General features: G+C 43.5%; 1 protein-coding gene across 6 annotated transcripts in view; it reads right to left on the bottom strand.

Annotated features, from left to right (window-relative positions):
- itpr1b (inositol 1,4,5-trisphosphate receptor, type 1b) overlaps window positions 1–23,491 on the bottom strand; it is a 78,497-nt gene that overhangs the window by 23,717 nt on the left and 31,289 nt on the right. For 2 of the 6 annotated variants that reach the window (XM_068595123.1, XM_068595124.1), the window contains 13 exons: window positions 22,275–22,423; window positions 20,723–20,834; window positions 19,580–19,615; window positions 13,978–14,013; window positions 13,072–13,119; window positions 12,211–12,340; window positions 10,073–10,257; window positions 4,040–4,223; window positions 3,481–3,743; window positions 2,495–2,695; window positions 1,096–1,206; window positions 511–606; window positions 305–439 (listed from right to left, as the gene is read on the bottom strand). In XM_068595123.1, the coding sequence (XP_068451224.1) occupies window positions 305–439; window positions 511–606; window positions 1,096–1,206; window positions 2,495–2,695; window positions 3,481–3,743; window positions 4,040–4,223; window positions 10,073–10,257; window positions 12,211–12,340; window positions 13,072–13,119; window positions 13,978–14,013; window positions 19,580–19,615; window positions 20,723–20,834; window positions 22,275–22,423 (1,686 nt within the window). The remainder of the gene's footprint in view (window positions 1–304; window positions 440–510; window positions 607–1,095; window positions 1,207–2,494; window positions 2,696–3,480; window positions 3,744–4,039; window positions 4,224–10,072; window positions 10,258–12,210; window positions 12,341–13,071; window positions 13,120–13,977; window positions 14,014–19,579; window positions 19,616–20,722; window positions 20,835–22,274; window positions 22,424–23,491) is intronic. The other 4 variants (XM_068595126.1, XM_068595128.1, XM_068595127.1 and 1 more) reach the window with 2 other exon arrangements.

Here is a 23,491-nt window from a genome sequence, read left to right as displayed (position 1 = left end):
GTTCCGACATTCAAACGCGATGAGGCTGCAGGGTGTGGATTGACACTGGGTGATGCACAACTGTAATTGAGGTCGTTAGTAAATTACGTTTTGTACAGACACTCAACGCTATTAAGCGGCGCATAGCCCAAGGGCCAAAAAAGAGGACATAAGTCCAGAGTGGCAGGTAGAACATGTCTTCAGCAGCCGCAGGAAACGCCACAGACCCTGAGTAGCAGTAATGCGCCATGGAAAGCCCATCGGCCACATTATGCATGTGTGACACCTGTACCCGCGCCGATTTCGCAGCCAGTTGGTCGCTTACTTGATGTGCCAGGATGTAGATATTGTGCCCGACGTTGCGCGGGGAAGCAGAGTGCTCCTCCTCGGCAGCTTCCCCCTCCTGCGGCTCCTCCACCTCGATCTCACCCTGCATGTAGGCCTTTTTGATAACTTCCACCTGCAGGAACACAGGCTGTCACATAACATCCACTCAGGGCCGCGAGATGATTTGCATGATGTGACACGCACCAGCTCCTTGGGCCTCATGTTGTACAGTATCCTCTCAGCATTCTCGCTGTCATGGCGACTCTCCATAATCGCAAGAAGAAGCTTGGAGGCATTATTCTGCGGAAAGAGGAGAGCACAGATAACAGCGCAAACAGATTCAACTCCTGCTTCGTTATTTTGGCATTCCAAACTACACGCAAGGAAATTAAAGAGGAAATCCAACTGTAAGTTATTGCTTATTATGGACTTTGTGATGGGGTACGTAATGATGATGGTTTGTAATAACATATTACATCTAATTTAAATGAACAATTTCAGTCAGTGATTTCCTGTAATGACTTGACAGCCTCAAGAGAATAAGTCGAGCCAAGTAGCACCGGGCTGTGACTGTAATCAGTACACTTGTTTTGTAATATTTTGTGTTGTTCTTGTGTTTCGAAACTAACTAATTTAAATCAATCCAACTAAAAATAGTTGACATTTTTCCATGGCAATAAGAAACATGTACCATGAAGAGGCAAAAGCAAAGAAGAACATGCCTGTTTTGCACCACTAAAAGTGTTTTGTAGTGTTTTTTCCTCTCCCTTTTTATCAATAACCACTCACTTTAAGTTCCAGCACCAGGTCCATCCTCTTCTTGCCAAGCGGGTTGATGTCATTGAGGATGAGAGCGATGATGATGTCAATTCCATTGCATTCATGAGTGGCGATGCAGTTCTGAGGAACGAAAGACATGAACAATGATGCAAGTTTAGACTGCAACAGCCCATTAAGCAGTAGGAAAGTTAATAATATTGTTATAATAACTATAATATATAATATACAGTACATAGTTAACAGCAACAACAGTCGACAACAATTACATATATTATGGAATGGTTTCGGATGCTTTGCTTTGTTGTTCAGTTATGATCAGATAACACAATTTGCACTCCAGTTATTTAGAGCTCTTTAAATATGTTTTTTTTTAACCCCCCCACACCCCACTTACCAACTCTGGCACAGTCAGGTGCTGATAAGACGGGTTACAGTTCCTAACTATTAAGATTTACCAAAGTCACTTAATAACAAACTAACTAATCGGCAGTGGACCAGCAACTTCTGTGTTCTACAAGGCAAGAATATCAAGGTTTTTTTTCAATGGGATCTGGTGTCTTTAAAGTAAACTGAAGCAGTCCTCTATGCTCTCTTCAGAGAGGACTGTCTGACTGTATACAAGCTGTAAAAATGTTCTAAATATAGCGTTCATTTAAAGTGATACAGATATTTATTCATGTGGGCCATTCTTTCAGGTGGATAAAATAAGTTTTGCTAGTGCCCCCCCCTCCACAGTAGTACATTGCTTTGCTCCATGCCCATACAGTTTTCGCCAAACTGGGGGCGTGGCGACCACCAACTATGGTTAAGTACCTCAGACAACCCCACCGCAAAACATCTAAGCTCCCCCTTTCATATCACACGAACAAAAATAGTTCCAGCACTTGTCTCCCTCTCTCTCTGTTCCCTCTCAGTGGAAATGAACAAAGAGCTTTGTTGAGTCTGGCAGTCGCCCCTTCGAGCGCTGTTTGAGGGAACCGAAATCAGTTGAAACAGCGATTGCGTTTAGCCTGTTGCTTGTTTACTCATGCCAGTTTCACACATGCCATGAACTGACCCTACGGCGGCTTGAACAGAGGATGCCAACATCATGTGAGGCGACCAAGGAATGCTGCTCCATACCAGAGGACAAACATAGGCACGCTGCCCAGAGTGCTGCTGCCGTTGTTGTTGAGAAAAGACTTTAGTGCGGCAGCTGAGTGCTGGGCATGAGAAGATGCTCGAGACTAACTACAGTACTTACCAAACAAAACCACCAGTGTGATTACCACAAATGAAAAAGTCCCTCTGACATGAGCAGAGGATCATTTTGATCAGAAAACAACATTTAAACATCCAAATAAAGACTCTATATCGTTATAGAACAACTGCAGTGTGCTTTGCATGTTCGCCTGTGTGCATGTATCACCTGGTTCTCATGACAGGGACCTTGGCAGTACTCAGTCAGGCTCTCCACAGTTTGATTGATGAGTCCTACGTTCTTCTCATTGATGTAGAGTCCCAGCAGGCCCAGTCCGCCCGTGGTGCTGCCACAGATGCAGTCTAGGAACTGAAGAGTCTCGCACACCAGATTATAGTTGTTCTTGTTGTTCTGGTTTCGCAGAAAGTTCTGGAGATGGAACGACATAAAGCACACTCTAATTATGGCCCATCCTCAGGACCCATGTGATTCCCTGGTTTTGGGCAGTGCAGTATCTTTGTCATCAAGGTGAATATGAAGGCCAAAACTGTGGAATTTGATGTTCGGCATCATGGTCTCATGGTCTGAAGGAACTCCTACTCAAGGTATCGAAAAAAGATCTGTTTTTACCAACGTTTTCTGTCTTTCTCTGAAGTGAGAAATACAAATATCAAGGTAAGGGTAACGAGGCTCATTCTCCTGTTTTCGCTGTGTTTTTTTAAGCACGTTAGCCCATGCAGCCGCCACACAATTACTCTATCTCTTTGGAGGGAACAGAAACATCTCAATGAATTGATCATCTGTGCTGCGCGGCTAGCGGTAAATCAATATCTTGCACCCACGCTGGGTCACGATGGACGAGACGGAGTGATTCAGAGCTGAGCCGACTACCATTTAATGAAGGCCAGCAAAAGGTTCGGGGTGCAAACAGAATCAGTGCAAGAAGGAAGTCGTCTGTCTGGGCTGCAGGAGCAAGCCATTACCAAACACCAATACACCCTCATAGTGAAACCAGACCAAGACACACCAGATATGGAAACAGCTGCATCAGGAGGTTCTGCAAATTGTGCCTATTTTCTACGCGGTTTCGTTTCTGTATAAGCGAGTGTGGTGACAGAAAGTCGGAACAAAGGTCGAGGGGTGCGAAGCGAGGTAGGGGGAATTTGGTGAAACAAACTCTACGCGACTCTACTCAAACTGGTGCGACGGCTCACCTGCAGCTCTCTGTTGTGGTTCTCGCAGAGCAGCTGCATGAGGCGCAAGATAGGCTGCATGATGGTGATGATGACGCTCATCTCGCCTTCCTCCTGCCCCTTATCAGTGCTCGGGACGGGAGCGCCGTCGGCGGCCGCCTGGTGCTCTTCGGCTTCGGCCTCGCGGCGGTAGGTCGTGAAGGCCTTCTTGGTGACAACGGAGGCCTCCACTAGCTGCTCCTTCACCTCCTCGGTCACCACCGCCACCACCAGCAAGTCTTTCACTAACCACAGGTAGAGGCGAGACAGACCAGTGTAATGAGTCGTAGAAACATTTACATGCATGCAGACTTTTTTTTCCCAGTTAAATATAATCATGTCTTGATTCAGGTAAAAAAAAAAAAAAAAAGGCCTTGTTACTTGGATCTGTATGAAATTCCTAAAACTAAAACACGAGTAATAAACTAAATAAATGGTGTGGCACGTTCTGTTTTAACACAAAGGGCATTTAGGCACTTGGTATTTGACAGAGGTGTATTTTGCCAGTTGCCAGTGGCAACTCAGACTACGTCCCCGTCACCTTTCTTGCGCGCCGGCGTGTCTTTGTCAGGTGGCTCCTCGTCCTTCTTCTTCCCACCCAGGTCACTAGTGTTTACCGACACAGTGGCTTTGATCTCCTGCTGGGCCAGCTTCATGCGCTCATAAAACACCTTAAAGAACTTTTCAGACTTGTTGTCCCCAGTCAAACGCTCGAAGAATGACCGCTGGAGAAAAGTAAAAAAAAAAAAAAAAGAAGATAATGCATGTTATTTTTACGAAATGTGTTTGTCTTACACCATAGTGTAAGACAATGGTTATTTGGCAGTGTTTACCCACCACATTCTGATCTCTTATTTTTTCACCCAATGTTATGCCAAAATGCAGGTGGCTGGCTTTCAACATTGACATTTCGCCGGCAGCATTTCCTATCAAAATCCTCTTTGATCAGAGAACAAGGTCTTCAAGGTCAGAGGACATTTTCGATTTAATAACTTCCACTTATCATTGTCGCTGTACGCAGCACAGACAGCCAGAGGTTTTGTTAGAAGCAGTTACATAAGCCCCCTCCCACAGTGCAAGACGCGCTGCAAGGCCTCACCTTGCGCACCTGATTTCCCACCATCGGCCCCCTTCTGCGTAACATGGCTCTGGCACCCTCAGGACTAGCGCTGGATGCTAACACAAACAGGCAAGCCAGGGCATAAAAAAAAAGATATATATATATATATATATATATATATATATATATATTTTTTTTCATCAACCCAAGAACATGCTCGCCTACAAAAACACAGCTACACACCCAGCTGAGGACACAGGGCTGTCCAGTGTGCATGTGCAAACACACAAACAAAGGTGCGCCAGTACGGCACATGCAGGTAAAGAACACAGCTGTGGAAACACGCATAGAATTTGCCTCATTTGATTGCATAAGACCACACATTTTTGGCTTTCCAGAGTTCCTCCGCGATGCAACAACAAAAGCAAGTCAAAGTTATGCCGAACTACACAGGGAGGGCAACCTTATCTGAAAACCTTGCATGCATGGGGCTATTGTTTTTTCTGCAATGGGCTCATATGTTCTGTCCCATTTTCCTCTCAACAATCCCTCCTTACATAAGACCTGTAATCAGCTGAGTGGTTACAGTGAGGGCACACAGCGCCTCAGCTCTAGCACTGTTACATCAGCCCTCAGAGGGCGAGCAGTAGAGAGAGGAAAACCCTGCCCTATTTTTCAGTGCCAGAATGGCACGAAGTGAGCGTGTGGCGGGGCGATCAGGGAGGGTCCGAAAATGGGAGGAGCGGTGGCGATATTGGTGGTGGTCGGTTATCGCACACATGGATTCTGTGGCAGTTTTGAAAGCCTATTACGTAAGACTCTTTTTAGGTTTAGCTCAACTCAGAAAAGTTTCCAAAAGACTCAGAGGACATTTAATGAAACAAATGAAGCAAGTGACTTTCACCTGCATGGAAAAACTCAGAAAAATATTTTAAAAAACAGCCGACAATCTGTGAGATAACGTCTGCAGAATCACCTGAGTCATGCCCAAAAGGGGATACAGAACACTTAATGTTGTTAAGCAAATCAGAGTTGTTGTCCTCCCGTTCATGCAACAGTTCGTCCTTGCTTGTTTTTCGAGCCTTAACATTGTGTTGTTTACAAGATAGGGTCATCCACCCATAGTGATCTGATTAGGAGTCAGCAGAAGACTTACGCAAGCACTCCTCCAGACAGAAACAACAGCTCCAGGGTAGCAGCTTTACAAGATTACCATATAAAATGGACCTCATGACTATGGCCATAAAAACTCAATTTCTTCACCGATGCGAGTGGAATCAACACTTGACTGTCACACACCCCGCGGGCAACAGGAACAACATGTAACCGCTGTTGCTTCATGCTCTGCCAGCAGCGTCGGTTAAAGAAGGGCTGGGTATCAAACCTTTTTGCGGTTAGAGTCTAAAAAAAACTTTAAAATGCTAAAAAAAAAAAATGCTAAAAAAAGGACGGTATCAAATGCTTGCTCCTCGTACACATGTTCACACAGGTTTTCCAATCAAACAGACTGTAGGTCATTCAGAGTTGTTGCATGGATGGTTGTTTCATGTTAGAAAAAAAGGATTTTATACGTGGAATTTCTTAAAGTAAGGTACTGAAAGAAGTTTACTATCTGTAAATGGGATTAAGACTCAAGACTTTCATACAAACGGACACTCGTTCTGGTTTCCAAATTTAGCCCACCCACTTTGTCCCACGAACTAATGAGTCACTTATGAAGGAAAATGGTCACTCAGCCAATCAGTGACTTTTCTCCCCAAGGGGTTATTTTTTTTTTTTTTACATGTCCCGGTGCAGAGCTATTAGGCCTCCTGGGAGCCCTGCTGATCCTGCGTCTTTCACTCATGTTCGGCACAGCAGGTTTGAGTCGACTCATGATTCACTCCCCGATTCTACAGATTCGGTGGCCTGGCGTTGCCTCCTGATGATAACGCCTGCCCTCCTACTTCTCCCTCCGTTACCCTGTCAGCTGCCACCCTTGCTCCTGGCATCAACACGGCCCGGTTATGTAAGACCTGTTTACACCAGCAGCTCTCCCCTTCTTTTTTATCCCGTCTCCCGCCTTTCCTGCCTGACACCTTTGGCGAGCGACAAAGCCATCCCTGTGCTCATTGGACCGCTTTCGGTGGTGTACTCTGCCACCGCCCAGCTGGTAACCACGGAGATCTGCTCTTTGAAGCTGCGACGAAGAGCTCCAGACAGGAGGTTGAAATGAAAGTGAAATGCAGGCGTGAGCGTGTGTTCTCAAGACTCCGCGCAGGCAACAAGCCAAGCAAAGTAAAAAATGTATCCAGTGATTTAAACAACAAACAACACGGATGTGAATGCACTAATCTCACTAAAAAGCTGCACAAGGCAGGATTGACATACTTTAACACCAACTATAAACTGTGTTTTAAGAGGAGAATCCCCTGCCCACTGCATAGTTAAAAGAGAGCTGGTATGTTAATGACACTGATGCCTGGAAACTCACTTTGCAAAAGCTTTTTAAAGCTTTCCAAGAGCTAGCTGTCATGTGAACATGAACCGTGCAGAGGTGGTGGTGTGGGTGGGGTGGGGGTGGTTCGGTGAGGGTGTCGGCGTGCCACAACAAGCCTATTGTGTAAGAGTGGTGGCACCTGTTGGGTCCTGTAACAGTTACGGATCTGAGGTCACAAAGGCAGTGTTGAGTTGATGGATGGCGGGCTGGGAGGAGCAGGGCTGCACTTCTTCTCTTACATAACACGCGCACACGCACACACACACGCACGGAATAAGCTTTGCAGCCTCTAAATATATCTCCAGGAGTGTGTGTGTGTGCTAATGGGGTGCACAGATGAGTATGCAAGAGTGTAGTTTGATGCATTTTAAACAGCCTGTGTGCACCATGTCGGCTTGAGTTTCACTATTAGTGTCACGGTATTTGCTGCTTATCACTGAACAACAACCTGGAGGCTGTGAGCATACGTGTCATTCAACATGTTATATTGCCCATGCATTTCACTTACTTCTCAACAACTCTCAACATAGGGACGACCGAATCAGCATCTAACGGTGCAAACAACACTCACAGTGCAAACGTGCTGACAGAGCTTACAGTGTTTACCTGAGGGGGAGAGATACTACATTCTCAGCTCATATAGACATTACGCCACTAAATCACTAAACAGCAAATAGTTGTTTGCTGCTGTATCACTGCTCTGAATATTGCAATTTGAAGTTACGGCATTTCAGCTGGATGAGCGGAGCGGGGATTGCTGCAGGTATGTAATGTGTGAAGGATCGGTTTTCATTGTTTAGACCGGCACACTCAAACAGGGCTGCATTTGAGTTGTGATGTGATAAACTAACAAACAAAATAATAATGGGCAGGCGCTATGGGGAGAATTCACAAAAAGCTTTGAGTTTAAACCAAGTACCGAGACTGCATCAACCCATGGTTATGGGAAATTAAATTAAAGCCTTCGTCTGCTATCACAGCCCAGTGGACGTCTCTAAGCAACATGTTTGTGGCTGTAAAGGATGTCACCGACAATCCAACAAATTACATTATTAGGATTTAACAAACTAATAGATAAGAAACTTGTCTAATTATTGCTGGCAAGCAACTCTGATCAGTGTGACTCTTACACGTCATGTCTGGCAGGGGCGAAACCGGAAAAAGGCTGGTTGGGTCCTAATGGGTCGGTAGGACCCATTTTGTTTTGTAGTCGCTGAGACACTTAGCCTGTCCCTCACGGCGGCCATATCAAGTCCAGCTAGCACACGGCTCCGGGCCTGGATGAATTCATTCTGAAGCAAACTAACATCTTTCAATCTTTTTCTCTCATGCTCCCTCCAGGAAGTTTGTTGGCTAGGCTACGTGGTTTACCTCGCAAAAAAAACCAAATAAACGGACTGCTTGGAGCAATCAGTGGGCATGTTTTGTCCTGCTTTTCATTTTGAATACAAGAACCCTTCTGTCCTAAAGAGAGGCAGGCGACCCATCGTTATGTAACACAGGGAAATGCGGTGCATCTGCTGATATGTTGTAAAGTCACTCTGGACCAAACATAATTGCTCAAAAAAGCTCACTTGTCCTCGGACTATGCCAAACAACGAAAAAAATAAAACGGCAAACTTACATTCTGAAACAAACACTATAATTGTGTCTCCTCCTTATTTAAGCCATTAAACTACAAAGCATATCAAGTTCACTCCGAGGTTATTTTCTATCAGCGAAGGCAATGTAGGAAAACAGCCTTGTTACAGCCGGAGGTAGACATTTAGACATTTATTGTAGATTCTTTGCAGTTTGTGCAAGTAAATTGGTGCTCAAAACGGGCTTTGCCAACGTTCCTGACGGCCTCGGGTGCACAACACAGACAAAACAGTTTCGCACCCTGTTCAATATGCATACCACAGGCTACTTTCAGCAGTGGACACTGAGCTTCTTCATTATGCCGTGACCTAGAAAAGGCAAGTCAGCACATGAAACGACGGCTAAGTGGACGCGCAGGCTGAGTTGATGTGCCCTAAGGGAGGCCGTAGGGAGCGGCTTCTCCTGAGTTAGCACCAGAGAGCTCCTGAAATCCATCTGATCCCTCTGGAGGCCTTCCCGAGGGTTTGAGCCTTTTCCTGCCATCTTTCCACCAGCAGTGCGTGGCCCAGCTGCGAGTGCGGTCGGAATGTGAGGAGGCCCGTTGTTCTGGCCGCCGTTCACCCGGGCAGAGAGGCAGGCAGCGGCTTATGTAACGGGAGCCATGCAAGAGCCTTTGTGTGCAGAGACGTTCAACCAGAGTTGTTCGGCAGAGTACTAAATAAGACCCCCTTCCAAATTTAAAGTAGTTACCTTGTGAAGGGTAAAAGCTGCATACTTTTCTGTGTGTCTTCCTGTTCAATCTAAAAAGACCGCGTCATCCTGACGTGTTCACGCTACATTTCAGCAGAGTAAGAGCTGGAAAATAGTGCACCCGTTTCTATTTATCCAATCACACTTTGTCACAAATACACGTATACACGCTCCCTACATCAAGACACGTGCGCGTTGAAATTATGCAGTTGCAAACACCGCAGTGCTCTCTCTCCCCTCTTAACCTGCTCGCCGTGAGGTTTGCAAAGAGTCAGGGTTGCCTTAGCAACCCCTGGCTGGCTGTGGGGTGGCGATGACACGTTTGGCTGCACGGCTTTGACCTCTCCCAGCAGACTAATGTTTCTCTTCCCTTCTGACTTCTCTTTCTCCTCTACATGGCCTAAACTCCCTTTCCCTTTCTTTCTCAAAGTCAAGTTAACTTCAACTCAAAAAGTCAGTAAGTTCAAACATGTGAGGATGCTTCCTGCAAACGACTGTGAATTCAAGTTTCCTGAGGTTTGAGTGACTTGAATTCTTCCTGCTGAGGCTTTGAACTCTTCCAGATAACATCTCCTTGTTGAGATAATGCTCACGCCGCTTTGAGGTGAATGCTCGCGACACGTGCGTGTGTGTGTTGGACTTCGTAAACGCTTCACATCCGCCCGTCCTCTGCACCGCTCCCGGACCCAGCAGCCCGCTCTCACCTGGATGACGGTGTTTCCCCCCTCCAGCAGAGCGATGGCCAACAGGATGCTCTCCTGGAAGATGCGGTCGCTGGTGGCGTTCATGATGAGATCAATAACCAGGTCGGAAGCCCCTTCTTTGTCCAGATGGCACTGGACCTCGGCCAAACTCAGCTCCCCGCGACCTCCGACCCCGGAGCTGACAACTGTGGACACGGAGGTGAAAATGATTATCACTTACGCATTCTGATTTTGACAGGTTACATTGAACTGCAGGCTTTACGCAGTCGGATGCATGCCTTCATTGAGAAACCAAATTCCTATCTAACTTGTGAATTATGTTTTCATTAATCATGTTAATTAAATATGTGTTATTGCTAGTTATAATTTCCCAATATCAATAAATAAATTAAATACACCTCTCTCGCTCCCACACACACAAGCAGTGTCGAGCATGTTGCCTGACGTATCACGTCTTGTCTTTTGTATTTCTTTACTGAGTTAAATAAATTGGATAACAAGATAGTTGTTATATTGATTAATTGGCTACATTGTTTTAGTATGAGGGCCATCTCATCAAATGAGCAGTATAAGGAATGAAAAGGTAGTTAACTTGTAACCCCCCAAGTTGATGCCATCTAAAAACAACACAACCGTGTTGGCCGCAATACAAGCCGCCGCCCGCCACCACAGAAAGAACCCAGTGAACCTGAGGTGAACTCACTATTTCATTCACAAAGCAAAAACCTATAGAATTATATTTTTTTCTCTCTGTATAGTGGCTTTAATAACAGAGTCCATAGGATGTTTCAATTAGGTTCATAAATGAGGCCATTTAGTAAAGAGAGTTTGTGGTGCGTGGCGTGAACCCACAGGTTTTTATTTCCATCCATAGTGCACAAATAAGATCAGATGTGTCTGTAATCCGCGAAGATCCTTTAACTCCTTCTGCTGCTGCCGCCGCCGCCGCCAGCTACCACAGCGAGCCAGCCAGGGGAGCAGTGGTGAGATAACAGCACCCATCAGAGCCATCTCTGGCTGGGCGAGCCACTGAATCAACAACACATCCCATTCTAGACGGCGCTTGGCTCGCTGGTCGCCTGGCAACAACACGGCCCACGTTATGCTGAGGAGAGAGCCAGTATGCTCAGTGGCAGAGTCGAGGTCCAAGGGCTTAAAGGAGGACAAGGCCGTGGCTGTGAATACCATTTTGTTGCCCCCCCCCCCCCCCTCCTCCCGCCCGCTCACTCTAAAGCATTAGAGATGAACGATGAGTCACAGCTGTGATGACAGACACCGAGCGACCTGCTAGATTGAAAAGATGTCCGTTAACGAACAATCTATTACATTTTGGAATGTCAGATTGGGACAAATGGATGAAGAGACCGCTATGGTTTGTAATATTGTTCGTTTCGTTCTCGACATAAAAACTGCCCTCTGTGAATGTATTGTTGTAAACACAATGCCCAAATGTCAATGTACATGGTGTGGTCCAGGTGGGCGTCCACATGAAAGCCATCTTGCGTTTACTCATTGGAAATTGTCAGTGACGCCTGGCACTATGCTTTGCAATCTGTGTAAGACACATTTCCGACACGAGAGGAACTTCGACATCATCTGTAAACACTTTCCTGTGAAATTCATACCATACCGAAAATACAAAACCGAATGTTTACGCATTACATGCTGAAATATCTTGCTCCACTAAGAAATGCACAGATATTTTGGATAACAGGTGTACATCATTTAATTAATTAAATTAAAATAACTAAATAATGTTTAGGTAACACGATTAGTTCTGTCAGAATTGAAGCTGAACTCTGTTATCACAGATTTTCTTGGACAATAAGTGAGTTTTATTGTGAGCTTTATAAAAAACTCCTTTTGTGAAGTTTATTACCTGGCTGGTGTAACACAATCATGCAGCTGTTCTCTTTTCATTTTAGTAAAAGTTTGAATTGAGAGAATAAAACAGAATGGTTTTCATGCATTTTTTTTCCTTTATAAACTGAACTATTTAAATCGTTGACTATTTGTTTGTGCTGAGTGTTGAGCTTGTTGCAGCACAAAACCAGAATAAATCATTTAATCTTATCTCTATAGTAGTCATACAGACACACACAGATAGGGAATTGTCACACACAAGCACTCCCACACACCTGTCGGTGATTTCCCCTGCGCTCCAGTAGAGAGTGGCCCGTTGCTGAAGGTCGTGAGGCTCTCTCTCCTCAGGCCAGGTTTGCCGTTCCCATAGTATCGATTGACAAGGATCTGCCGCAGAGCTTCACCCTATTATTGCAAAATGGACGTTAGGAGATAAGGTCCAATTAAGACTTCCATATCAGAGAAGGGGAGCGGATACCTAAAGTCAGTGTTACTGTGCTAAGGCAGCGAGACCAGAACATTAGTGCAATAACTTAATCACACCATGGGTGTGAAACAGCCTCAAAAAAGCCAAAAATATAAAACTGTAAAGAAGTTACACGGCCACCTCTTGGTCGAAGACAATCATAAGATGCAATGAATTTCTTTTAGAGATGATCAAGGCAATTATATGAATAAAATACAAAGAAAGAAAAAATAGCAAGAATGCCAAAGCATTGAAGGCTAATCATAATAACATATTCCCCTTCAAAGAATTTTACATACAGCATCTGCTTTTTTGACATTTACCCTCCAACCTCAGTTGACGACGTTTAAAAAAAAGGCGAAACTGTGCCTTCTCCCATCTCAACATATGCTGACATTCTGTGTTTTGATGAAAATCAGTGCAGCGCAGTCACCTCCACGACCTCTCTGAGCCAAACATGTCCCAGGCTGTCAGAGACGAGAGGAAGACCCCAAAGGGCACGTCCATCCGTCCATCCGTTGATGTGCCTCACGTGTTGCATATCGTGTAACTGACAGGGGAGTGAGTGAGTGCCATGCAGTGGAAGCAGTGGGATTGTGAGGGCATCCCAACGGTCTGTCAGTTGTCGACCATCACTAAGATGGAGGAGGAAACTAAACGCGGTACCTACCCTCCTCTGATCCTCCAGTTGCTTCTGCGGCTGGTTGGGATCAAGCTCCTTAAAAAGGTGAGGTGAGTTAGCAGAAATCAATAAAATAAGGGGGAAAAAAAAGGTGGGAAAGGAAATTAGAAGACTAAATATTTTGGTGATACAGTGCAAATTAGTTACTTTACTCGCATGCAGGGAATTGGGTGCCGATTGGATCATGCAGTTAAAAGGGAAGTGGTTGTGTCGGGAAAGACGTGGGGTTGAGCCAAAGTCATGCCAGGCTTCGTGCAAGGAAGGATTGATGTTCATTTTAAAACATGGAACGACGTACGAGTTAATCATTCCGGGAAAAAAAAAGTCAAATTGAAAGCTCATTTATGCCCACAGTCCGGTGGGGAATTTCTCAAACGTTTTACCTTTGGCCTTCGGTGCCTCACATATTATTTTATAGTCTGAGAGGCCAATTATTTACATAAGAGAATGACAAGCTGCCAGAGGGGGATTAACACAAGCCATGACAACAAGAAGGGGGAAGAAAAGAAAGAAAAAAAAACTGTCCAGGTTACATAATTGAGCCGTGAGCTACAGACACACACTGTAAAGCACCAATCTGGCATGGAAAACCACCTCACCCATGACTTTAACCCCTCCCCCCCACTGAGGGAAGATCAGGAGACTGGACTTTGCTCAAAAAACAAGTAGAAGGAAAGATGAACAAAAGGTAGGAAGGAGAGAGGGAAAAATGGTGTACGAGCACGTGGTGGTGGGGGGGCAATATACAGCAGGAGATTGGGATGTGTCCCTTATCTATTTAGATGAAGAGAAGACTGAGGACAACTGTAATGGGATGAAGTTAGTGTATAAATATGACAGATCTGGGATCAGCAGTGACCCATATCAGCAGGCAGAGGGCCTATAGGGACACACCTCGGCAGGGACTTCCGGCTCGGGTGGAGGTGCCAGCTGATTGGAAATAAAAGGATGATGTTAGTCAGAGTTTGAAGATGTTGAATTAGTTACGTCGCCACCAAAGAGTAGCTCAATCACCTAAAATCCATTCGCTCATGTTTTGTTTTTCTTCTGCATCTGGCTTTCTACTGCTCACTAAGATTGCCGGTCACAAGCACAACCGCACATCATACATGTGCGTGACGCAAAGAGCCAGGGCCAGAGAGAGCGTGGACCAAAAAATCAGAGACCTTGGTGATAATGGTTTGCTTACAGTTCGTCAGAAATTGTCTGATTTCAGCGCGTCTCGTGTTTTTATGGAGCGGTGCGATGACACAGCACGGATGATATTGGCAGCATCGGCCTATCGCAGCAAGAAAGCAGGAACTCTGTTTCGACCTTCACCACACCGGAGACCTTATGCAATGCTACGCTGTGGTGTGTTTAGTATTCTGTGGTTTGCTGTTATCCTGTTGCAAAGCGTTGCTGCCTGTCACTTGACACAACAAGAAATGTCAGGGCTATGAGGGAACAAAATATATGCACACGCGGCGGTATGTATTCATCTCAGTGTGAATATTGGTTGATATGAAAATATGATTTGTGGTCGAGAACATTTCTACTGACACTTATGACAATTTTATGGATGACAGTGGTAAAGATAAAACAATTATGCCGAATGTCACTTTTTCCCACAAAATCTAATTAAAAAGCTCAACTAATCCTCTAAGAGTAAATGTAAATAAACAAAAAAGGAACAGTATACCATCTTAAAAGTACAATAAAATGCTTAAAAAATACTATTGGTGACCAAATAATAAAGCAAAACAAGTCGCTGAATTCCAAACATTTTTTGTAATAATTAAAATTTTTATAATTGCCACACACACACACACGCACACGCACACACACACACACACACACACACACTGTAACCCAGTCATGCTGGTTTATACTGATTCATTGTGCAACTGGACAGGAATTTCCCTCCATCGAGCCCCCTTGTTACGTCAATGCACTGTTTTCCACAGAAAAATGGTGACGCACCACTCGACATTCAACACCGTTGCTAACTTCTTCTAATTCCATAAAAATAAAAATTTAAAAAAATTTAAAAATCGCTTATCGCTTTAAACCTCTCCAGACGGCGTAGTTCAGACCTGGGCGTCTTACGGTTCTCCCAGTCTGGCCCGCGTGATGTCAATCAAACATGAAAAATAAATAAATAAGATGCAGCTGTGAATGCATTACAGCAACACTACTTTTACTTTAAAGGCGACACATGTAGATGCACGCGCGCTTCCGTAGCCTCACCGACAGGCAGTGTGATGAATTGAGCCCGACGTGAACGCACGTATCGTTATGTAGCTTCTGTTCTCAACAAGCAGCGACTGCTGAAGCTCGCCTGTGATTTTCTGGGTTATAAAATAGGCATCAGCTGGACAGCGTGATGCGAGTTGTTGTCAGCATCGGTTCTCCTATCTTACTCTTCCAAGAAGGTGTGATAAAAATACTTCAGACAAATAAACACAATGAGATTCAGAGCATTGTATCAGAAACAGGCGGTTAAAGTCAGATGATCTTCACTCCTCCAGTGGTCAAACCATCCCTCTGTTTACAATAACGTGACATTAGAGGCTCGCCATATCTCAAAACGGCCAGACCCAGTGAGCATTACTTCACCTCAATGGCAAATTATGAAGGAAATTGGCTGTTCATAATCAAAGAAAACAAGTCTTTAGCAAAACAGCCCTGAAACAGGCCTAAAGTAAAGCCCCTCCCTTCCCCTGCACGTCTCTTTGAAGACATCTCTGCGGAACTTTTAATGCCAATTACCAGCGAAGGTCGCACATCAGCGGAGAGTTTAAATATGGATAGAAATACGGAGGAAAAGAAGAAAGAAAAAAAAGGGAAAGAAAATTGTTGGCTCTTATGTAACTGCTTCCTGGGAGCTGGCTGGATCCCAAAAATCGTGCAGCATTAGCTTCAGGAAACTGGGACAGCTGCTGCGTGATGGCGCGGCACGTCTGCAGCTCCCCCTGTTGACCGATTAAAAAAAACAAAAACAAACACACAAACAACAGCCCTGAGTCTCCTGACTTCACCCACAGTCGCAGGCGGGAGGACAAACCAGGACACGCTGGAGTCTATCTGAGGGCAGTCTGGCAGAGCCAGCGAGGGGAGTGGCAGCTGGGTAGGTAGCACGCTGGGAACACAAAGCATGGCGGAGAAATTGAAAAGGACAAAACAATATTTGTCACGGATGCGGTTAAAAAGAATAATACATTTTTCAAAAAATGCACGAGGTGAAAAGAGGAAACGGTTAGAGAAATCTCAAGCTAAACAGATAGTAATGGACCAGGATAATGATAATCATAAACATATAGGTGAGAGCTTGAGAAACACACACAGACCCCACACGAGTGTAGAAATAGTCCCTTATATAACCCTCGCGACATGTATGCGTCACAGCACCAGAACGCGACATCATCTCCATCTGACCGCTCCGACCTCCCACTGTCTCGACAAACAAAAGACGTGCACGCGGAGGGAAAGACAAACACATGCAGTAAATGATATGATCATGGGGCCATGACGACGAGGGCTGCAGGTCGATCAGGTCTTATTTGGCCCCCTCCTCTCCCTCTCCTCCTCTCTCCTGGGGGCTCACATCTGATCACGTTTCTATTTCTGGTCGAATGAGATCACCTCTGCTAATGGGCGAAACCCGTCACTCTGCTTTATCCTGATCCCTCTAATCACTCTCCGTGCACGCACACACTGGTCATGCAACAACTAGGTATGATGGGAGTCTGTCAAACAGTAGTAAAACTGACAGCTGCACTCATTCCTCGAGACCTTGGGGTGGGAGTCGGGCGTGTTAGGGTAGGTCAGAGTGCTAAATGCTGGGGTTACAAAACATCCATCATGGCAGTTTGTCTCGCTCCTGCTCAGGGGAAGTTGAGGTTTTTTCGGCCCGCCTGTCTCCCACGTGAGTGATATCTGCACACATGCTGCCAGCCGTCAGCCAGGCCACTGTGCGTTGGTGTTAACACGAGTGTGTGCATGAATGAGTGACATGGCACATGTGCTGGGGGTTGAGGGAGTGTGTGTACATTCTTGAGATGCGTATGGGAGGAGTTGACAAGACAAAGGGCCGGCCTCTGAAAGCAGCCGTGTTTGTTTTTGTGGAAGCCGGGGATTTCCAGCGCTACAGAGCTGAGTGGCACGCACAAGGAGAGAGGGAAGGAGGAAACATGAGACGGAGAGACATAACAGGGAAACTGAAAGCATATCACTTCCTGCCAACTCTGGAAAGACCCTTTCCGACAATTTCGCCATTTCCCCTGCTGACATTATGTTCACTTCCCTTGCACTCACCGCCTCTTGATTAAGTGACTAGTCTACCGTCTCGAGTGTTATTTTTTCCGGCTGGCAGATTCCTCCCGCTCTGACAACATGCGCTTTTAGTTTGACAAAATGTATAGATTTCAAGAGAAGAAGATTAATATACAAGCTTTTAGCCAGAGCAATCAGTATACAATATAATATACATATATATCGTCCTCAGTGGACAGAGTTTGCTTGGTTGTCATAAGCTTATAGCAGCTGTCTCCACAGCACTTTTATAACTGCTCGTCAAAAAAAGCCCAAGAAAAAAAAAGCTAGAACGTGGACTTGGAAATAGTTTGAAGTTACTGATTTTCAAAAGGTCAAGAAAGGAAGCGATGTCGTACAAGTGGACACATGTAAATCTTGAGTAAGATAAAAGTAGAAGACTAAAATTAAGGGAAACTGAAGTACTACGGGTTACTTTTGCCAAGATCTCTGGATGATAACACAAGGATCTGGTCCTGCGGTTATTTCGCTGCCCTAAAATTTTGATCAAAACTAGAATTAATAGTCATGTGAAACATGATTCCAAAACAGAATAAACCTAAAACAACAACAAGCAAACTAAATGTTGAACTAAATGTTTCTCAAACAAACCTCCTACAAGCTATGAATAGATGTACGTGGGAGAGGTCCTATCCTGTGATATCTGTCTCCAGACTCATATCAGATACAGTTCCTCGGTAGTCACACCCATAACCCCTGTGACATCTCCTCACCATCACAAACAGAAAGGAGAAACCTGTTTTATCCACTTCCTTAAGGCCACAGGTCACGACCACGCACATATTTTTGCAATGCACACGCATGTCATGCACACCGCTCCACACACAGTCCACTCCCCATGTGTTATGAGCTGTCTGTGAGATGAAGTATCTCCAGCTATATATAAATATATATATAGATACACTCACACCTGCTCTTGTAATGGTGGCAAAGGGCTTAGAACTTAATCTCTCACCACCATCCATCAAAAGGGGGCTGTGCGGCATTTAGAACGAGTGACCAAAAAAATAAAAACATCGCATTAACGTTGATTAACACTTAGAATCACTATCAAGATTATCAACTCAAGATTAAAAAAGGGACAGTTTAACCCAAAATCTAAAATGTATAATCTTCCCTCTTACATGGAGTGCTGATTAGTCAATCTAGAGTTGTTAGTTTTGGAGATATCGACCGTCTACTTTCCAACATAATGGAACGATATGGCTCTCAGCTTGTGGTGCTCAAAGCGCCACAAGTACAACTCAACAGCAGTGGCTCTTTCCAGGAGTCCACAGACCATACTGTGAGAAGTTGTGTAGGAACCATTTTCTTTCAACGGAAGTATCTTTGGCAACCGTATCACCGCGCAGAAGGAACGGTACTCAGGAGGATGTCATCAATGTTTACATTTCGCACAGTTGGAACACAAGCCTCTTGTTGATGAGTGGCTGCACGCTTTCAGGGAAGTTAGGTTCCATGAACAGACAAAGAGCGAGTCAATCATGAAAAATCAGATGGCGTGATTATGAAGGTTTACATCTTCAAATTAGACACAAGGATGCAGAAAACAGACTCCAACTGGTTGTTACAGCAGGAGTTTGAGACTGTTTTTGATCAAAAGAAAGAAGGAAGAAAAAAAAGAAAACACTCTGTCCCTTGAACGGAAATTTTGGGGCCCAAAAGTCACACACAATTTATGACGAGCAATCTTAGCCGCACAAAGATCCTGTAACGGGCATGAACTGTTCTGTTACAAAGACTTAAGACAGACTTTAAAAGGGATAAACAATAGTAGTACAGTGGGGTGGAATAAAGTATCTATCATCCATCCGTCCATCTTTCTCTAAGAAGCTGTGTCTCTGCATTATCCAGAATGTATTTAGGAAAATAGAAATCTTCTAAAAAACTAATTCTTCCCTAAAGAGTGTACTCCAGTACAGAAAGTCAGTACATGACCAAATACAGGCAGAACACACAAGCATGTTGCGTAATGTGAGCGAGACATGCTAGCAGTATGCTACGTTATACCATGGAGATCAGGAGCCTCTGACAGACACACAACAGGGAGGGATGGACTGAGCTACTGACGGGTGGCACGGATGGGAGCGCCAGAAAGACTACGAGCAGCATAAGCACGCCTATGTTGTTAGTGGGAGACAAATCAGATGTAGCGCCACAAAAAGGAAGAAAAATTATCAACCTCAGCCACATCCATTTCATCATCAAAGGCAATCAGCTGCAAGAGAAAAAGTATAGGGGGCAGAGGGTTAGTAGAGCCAGATTAATGAGTTAGAGCTCCGTCACAAACAAACAAACAAACACCATATTAAGATTCTAAAATAAAAATTAAAAAACAGTGAAAGAACAGCATGTTATTATTCATTGGAAAAACCCACTCCTATGTATGTTTTACTGTTCTACAATATCAAAATCACAGATGGTTTGGGTCTTGGTATCTTTTTAAAATAGTGCTTTCTCGTTTGTTTTGTTTTAGAGGACGGCCTAGTCTAATATTTTTGGTCAAGAGCATCTTGAATGGAAAACATACGTTTTTTTGAGTACCATAAAGAAAAAACATGAATCATACAATCAAGATTATATTATTATATATTGCAGAGAAGTTATAATGATTGGAACATTTGTTGGTGAAATAAATACTATTAATCCAAATTGCTACATTTCCAAGCGCAGTTGTTGCTGGGTTTTTAGAAACTTTTCAAAATCTTAATTGCAGTTGTGGTTGACTTTGTTTCTACCAGTGAACTATAACAGACTTATATTGTTGAGTTGAACTAAAGATTAGTTTCATTAGTAGCCATTAAGGTCATTATTAACCGATGAATGTTGTGTGAAATGGTTGTGAGGGATATTCGAAGCATGTGATGTTAATATTGTTAATAATGTTGATGTAGGTTCCTTAAATAATCAGAATGTATTGTTTGTAAGGTTCCTTTGGAATAAAGCAATGAGGGAATTGCTTTAAAAAATATATACACATATGTAACAGTACTTTTCATACATAAAACTAGACATCACACAGAGTATTCATAAACTACCATGGCTGCAGTGCACTAAAGTAAAGGACCTGATCACATACATACGGGTCTTTTCTGTTAATCATGCTATATGTACAGGCTCTAAAAGGCAACCGAAGAGAGCGCAGCCTCTCCTTTTATTTTACCCTTTTTTTCAATCTCATGTCTTCCAGTACGTTTGGTGCAGTGGGACAGAGGGACACTGTATCCCGAGATGTCAGTGAAGTGTTCTCTCTCATGTGTGGGGGATTCTTGGGCGCGACAACAAGCAGATGATGAAAAACAGGAACGTAGAGGGTATATTGTACCTTCTCCCCATAGCCTCGGTCTTTTGTCATCATTTCCCTCAGTGTTTGCAGTACTTTGATGCAGAGGCGCTCCTCGTTCTCTTCCAGTAGCTGCTTGGTGTGTTTGATCAGCCTGGTCAGGAAAAAAGAAAGAAAAGTTAGTGCATACAAATGGATCGATGAAAGTCGAATGTTCTCCAATTACCTTACGCCACAGATGAACACACCTCAACAATCACAACATATCATTTTGGATGCACAATAGTCCTCTTTTTGCCCCAAACTACATATTCAGAGGATAAGGGCCTGGCAGCATGCTGAAATGACTGAAAACCACAAAGCAATTCTGAATGCATTTTGGAAAGAAGGCCTTTTTTTTATAGCTCTTAGAGACCTATTGTGGGCTCACTGATTACCATAGCTGGTGAGAGTTGACACACTTCTCCACAAACTACTGTACTTCACAAAGGCAGCCATAAGAAGTGGGATGAACCCTGCTGCAACAACAGCTTTTTTTTTATCAAGTAAGCATCATGTAATCCAAAAGTTTTTAAATCAAGCACAAAAAAAACACACCATAAATGTCCATTAATTAATAATTATTTTAATCATGCCCAAGAATATGCATATAAATCCTTATGCGTTTCTTAACAGCAACTCACTCTCAAAGTTTGCTATTAATCGTCATTATTGAGGATGATTTCATAAAAATTCCACGAAAATAAATAACTAGAAAAACCTATTTGAATTAATTAAAACAAGTATATATTAAAAGCCTATTATCTGTAGTGTTCCTTTGCTGTATTTGGACCGTTGTCCAAATAAGCTTGCGGAAAATGACCCCATCAGCTAACGTTACAAAAGCAACCTATGTCAGAACCATGCCACATAGCTAAATATTTGTTCTATACCTTTGCATCGTTACATAATTTCTTGTTCGCTATAACTTATGTGTTATCATTTAAGTAATTTGGCAAGGTAGCCAACTAACTAATCCCTCTCAATAATATTTTGCTACTAATAATGTTAGCGAGCAAGCAAGGTAGAATTAGTCAGCTATCTGTAACTATACACTGCACGGGTCTTGGTTGCATCATAACTAATTAAGTAAGTGGCAAACACAAAGCTAGCCAATTTACCAGCCAGATCACGCCCAGGCTGAATTTGCTGGTGTTATTTAGCTACTTTATCACACACTATCGGTGCCGTAGGGGAGCTGAAGAAAGCCAAGGCACATGGGAGCGGGAAATAACATCCCATCCTTTGAATTTTACCGGCAAACCCGGTACGAGTCCTTTTTAAAGAAAGCAGTCCCCAGGCTAATAAAGACAACCGAGAAAGTTGGGAAAGGTCCCATTTTTTAAGTCACAATCAGTTTACACATACAGTACAAACCAATTAATACATGTAAATTGAGATAGTACCTTTATTTTTTACAGCACAAAACTAATTAAATGTTGACGGGAAGTCTATGTATCTATTACGGTGAATACGTGTCTCAAATGCTGCTTACATCCCACAGTAACCTGCAGAATAAAATTTCAGTGGGCCAATTTCTGACCTTGAGACTTACTTTGATATGAATCCTCCACTTTCACATTTCTTCCGAGCTTCTGTGTTCTCAGGGAAGAGCAGCTCTGGACGATGCAGGACATCCACGAGCACTGAGAGCTCAGCTTGGACAAGCGGCCTCAGTCGGTCCTCCAGCGCTGATACTATGTCCTACAGAAAATAGGGACATACAAACAGAGCTGGGACATAAACAGAAACTAAAGCTTCTCCACAGTCTTTATTGACTATTGACACAATGCTGCTTTTATAAAAGATTTATGACATATCTATGTATTATAAGGGGAGCTGTGACTAGACCCAATGGAGGAGTTAAAAAAAAGAATTAAACCTAAAAGAAAAACTATACAATCACATATATTAAAGTGTATTAAATCATTAAGAGAGTCAGATTTGACAGTCTGTTGTGCAGAGGTATAGCATTACTCGTATAACATCAAATATTTAATGCAAGAAATCCAGTCACTACAAACCTAAACGAATCTGTGACATTGCTTTATGAAATATTGTAAGAGAAACTGAGAGTGTGACAGATCCACGACACTACATACTGTGCTTAAACAAAGCAACCCATAAGTCCCACTTTTCTATGCACTTCCTGTCACATCTGGTGATTAGTGTAAAAATATGCAAATAAGTGAAGGTGCATCATGAATACTGCTGGTTTGGTGTGGATTATAGTACTACACGGGCAGTGAGTAGCAGAACCAAAGAGCTATTAGGAGGTGAAAAAAGACAACATACAAAGAATAGCATTAAAGCACACATTTTAAGAAATGCAACAGTAAAAGAACTTTTCAGCCGCACCCTTACTAATACCGTGTGAAAGAAGAGATAACAGCTGAACTGAACCAGACATGTCAGAGATTTTCATGACTTCCAGTGAAAACTGAGTCACGCATTACAAGAAAATAGGGTGGAGCAATTAGGAACTACTTCTACGGTATTTTTTTTTTGCACACTTGGCATAACGCACGCACACATGCACACGCACACCATTGTTTACAGAATCAGAGTCACAATCTGAAACAAGTATGTGTACACAGACAAAACAAAATTTGACTCTCGCTGTAATACACAGTTCCAACAATTTTTAAGACGACCTAAATAATCATACTGCCAAAGACAATGGTGAAAAAAGTATGTACATACAAGTAGGTAAAATAAAATAAAAAGTGTATGGACATAAATGAAAAAACAACAACTATGTAAAAGTCAAAT

Source organism: Clinocottus analis, unplaced genomic scaffold (genome assembly GCF_023055335.1).
Source record: "Clinocottus analis isolate CAN_PGR_092001 unplaced genomic scaffold, fCliAna1.0.p SCAF_3, whole genome shotgun sequence".
Lineage (NCBI taxonomy): Eukaryota > Metazoa > Chordata > Actinopteri > Perciformes > Cottidae > Clinocottus > Clinocottus analis.
The sequence above is the reverse complement of the archived record's forward strand: the minus strand, read 5'-3'. Positions and strand labels throughout refer to the sequence as shown.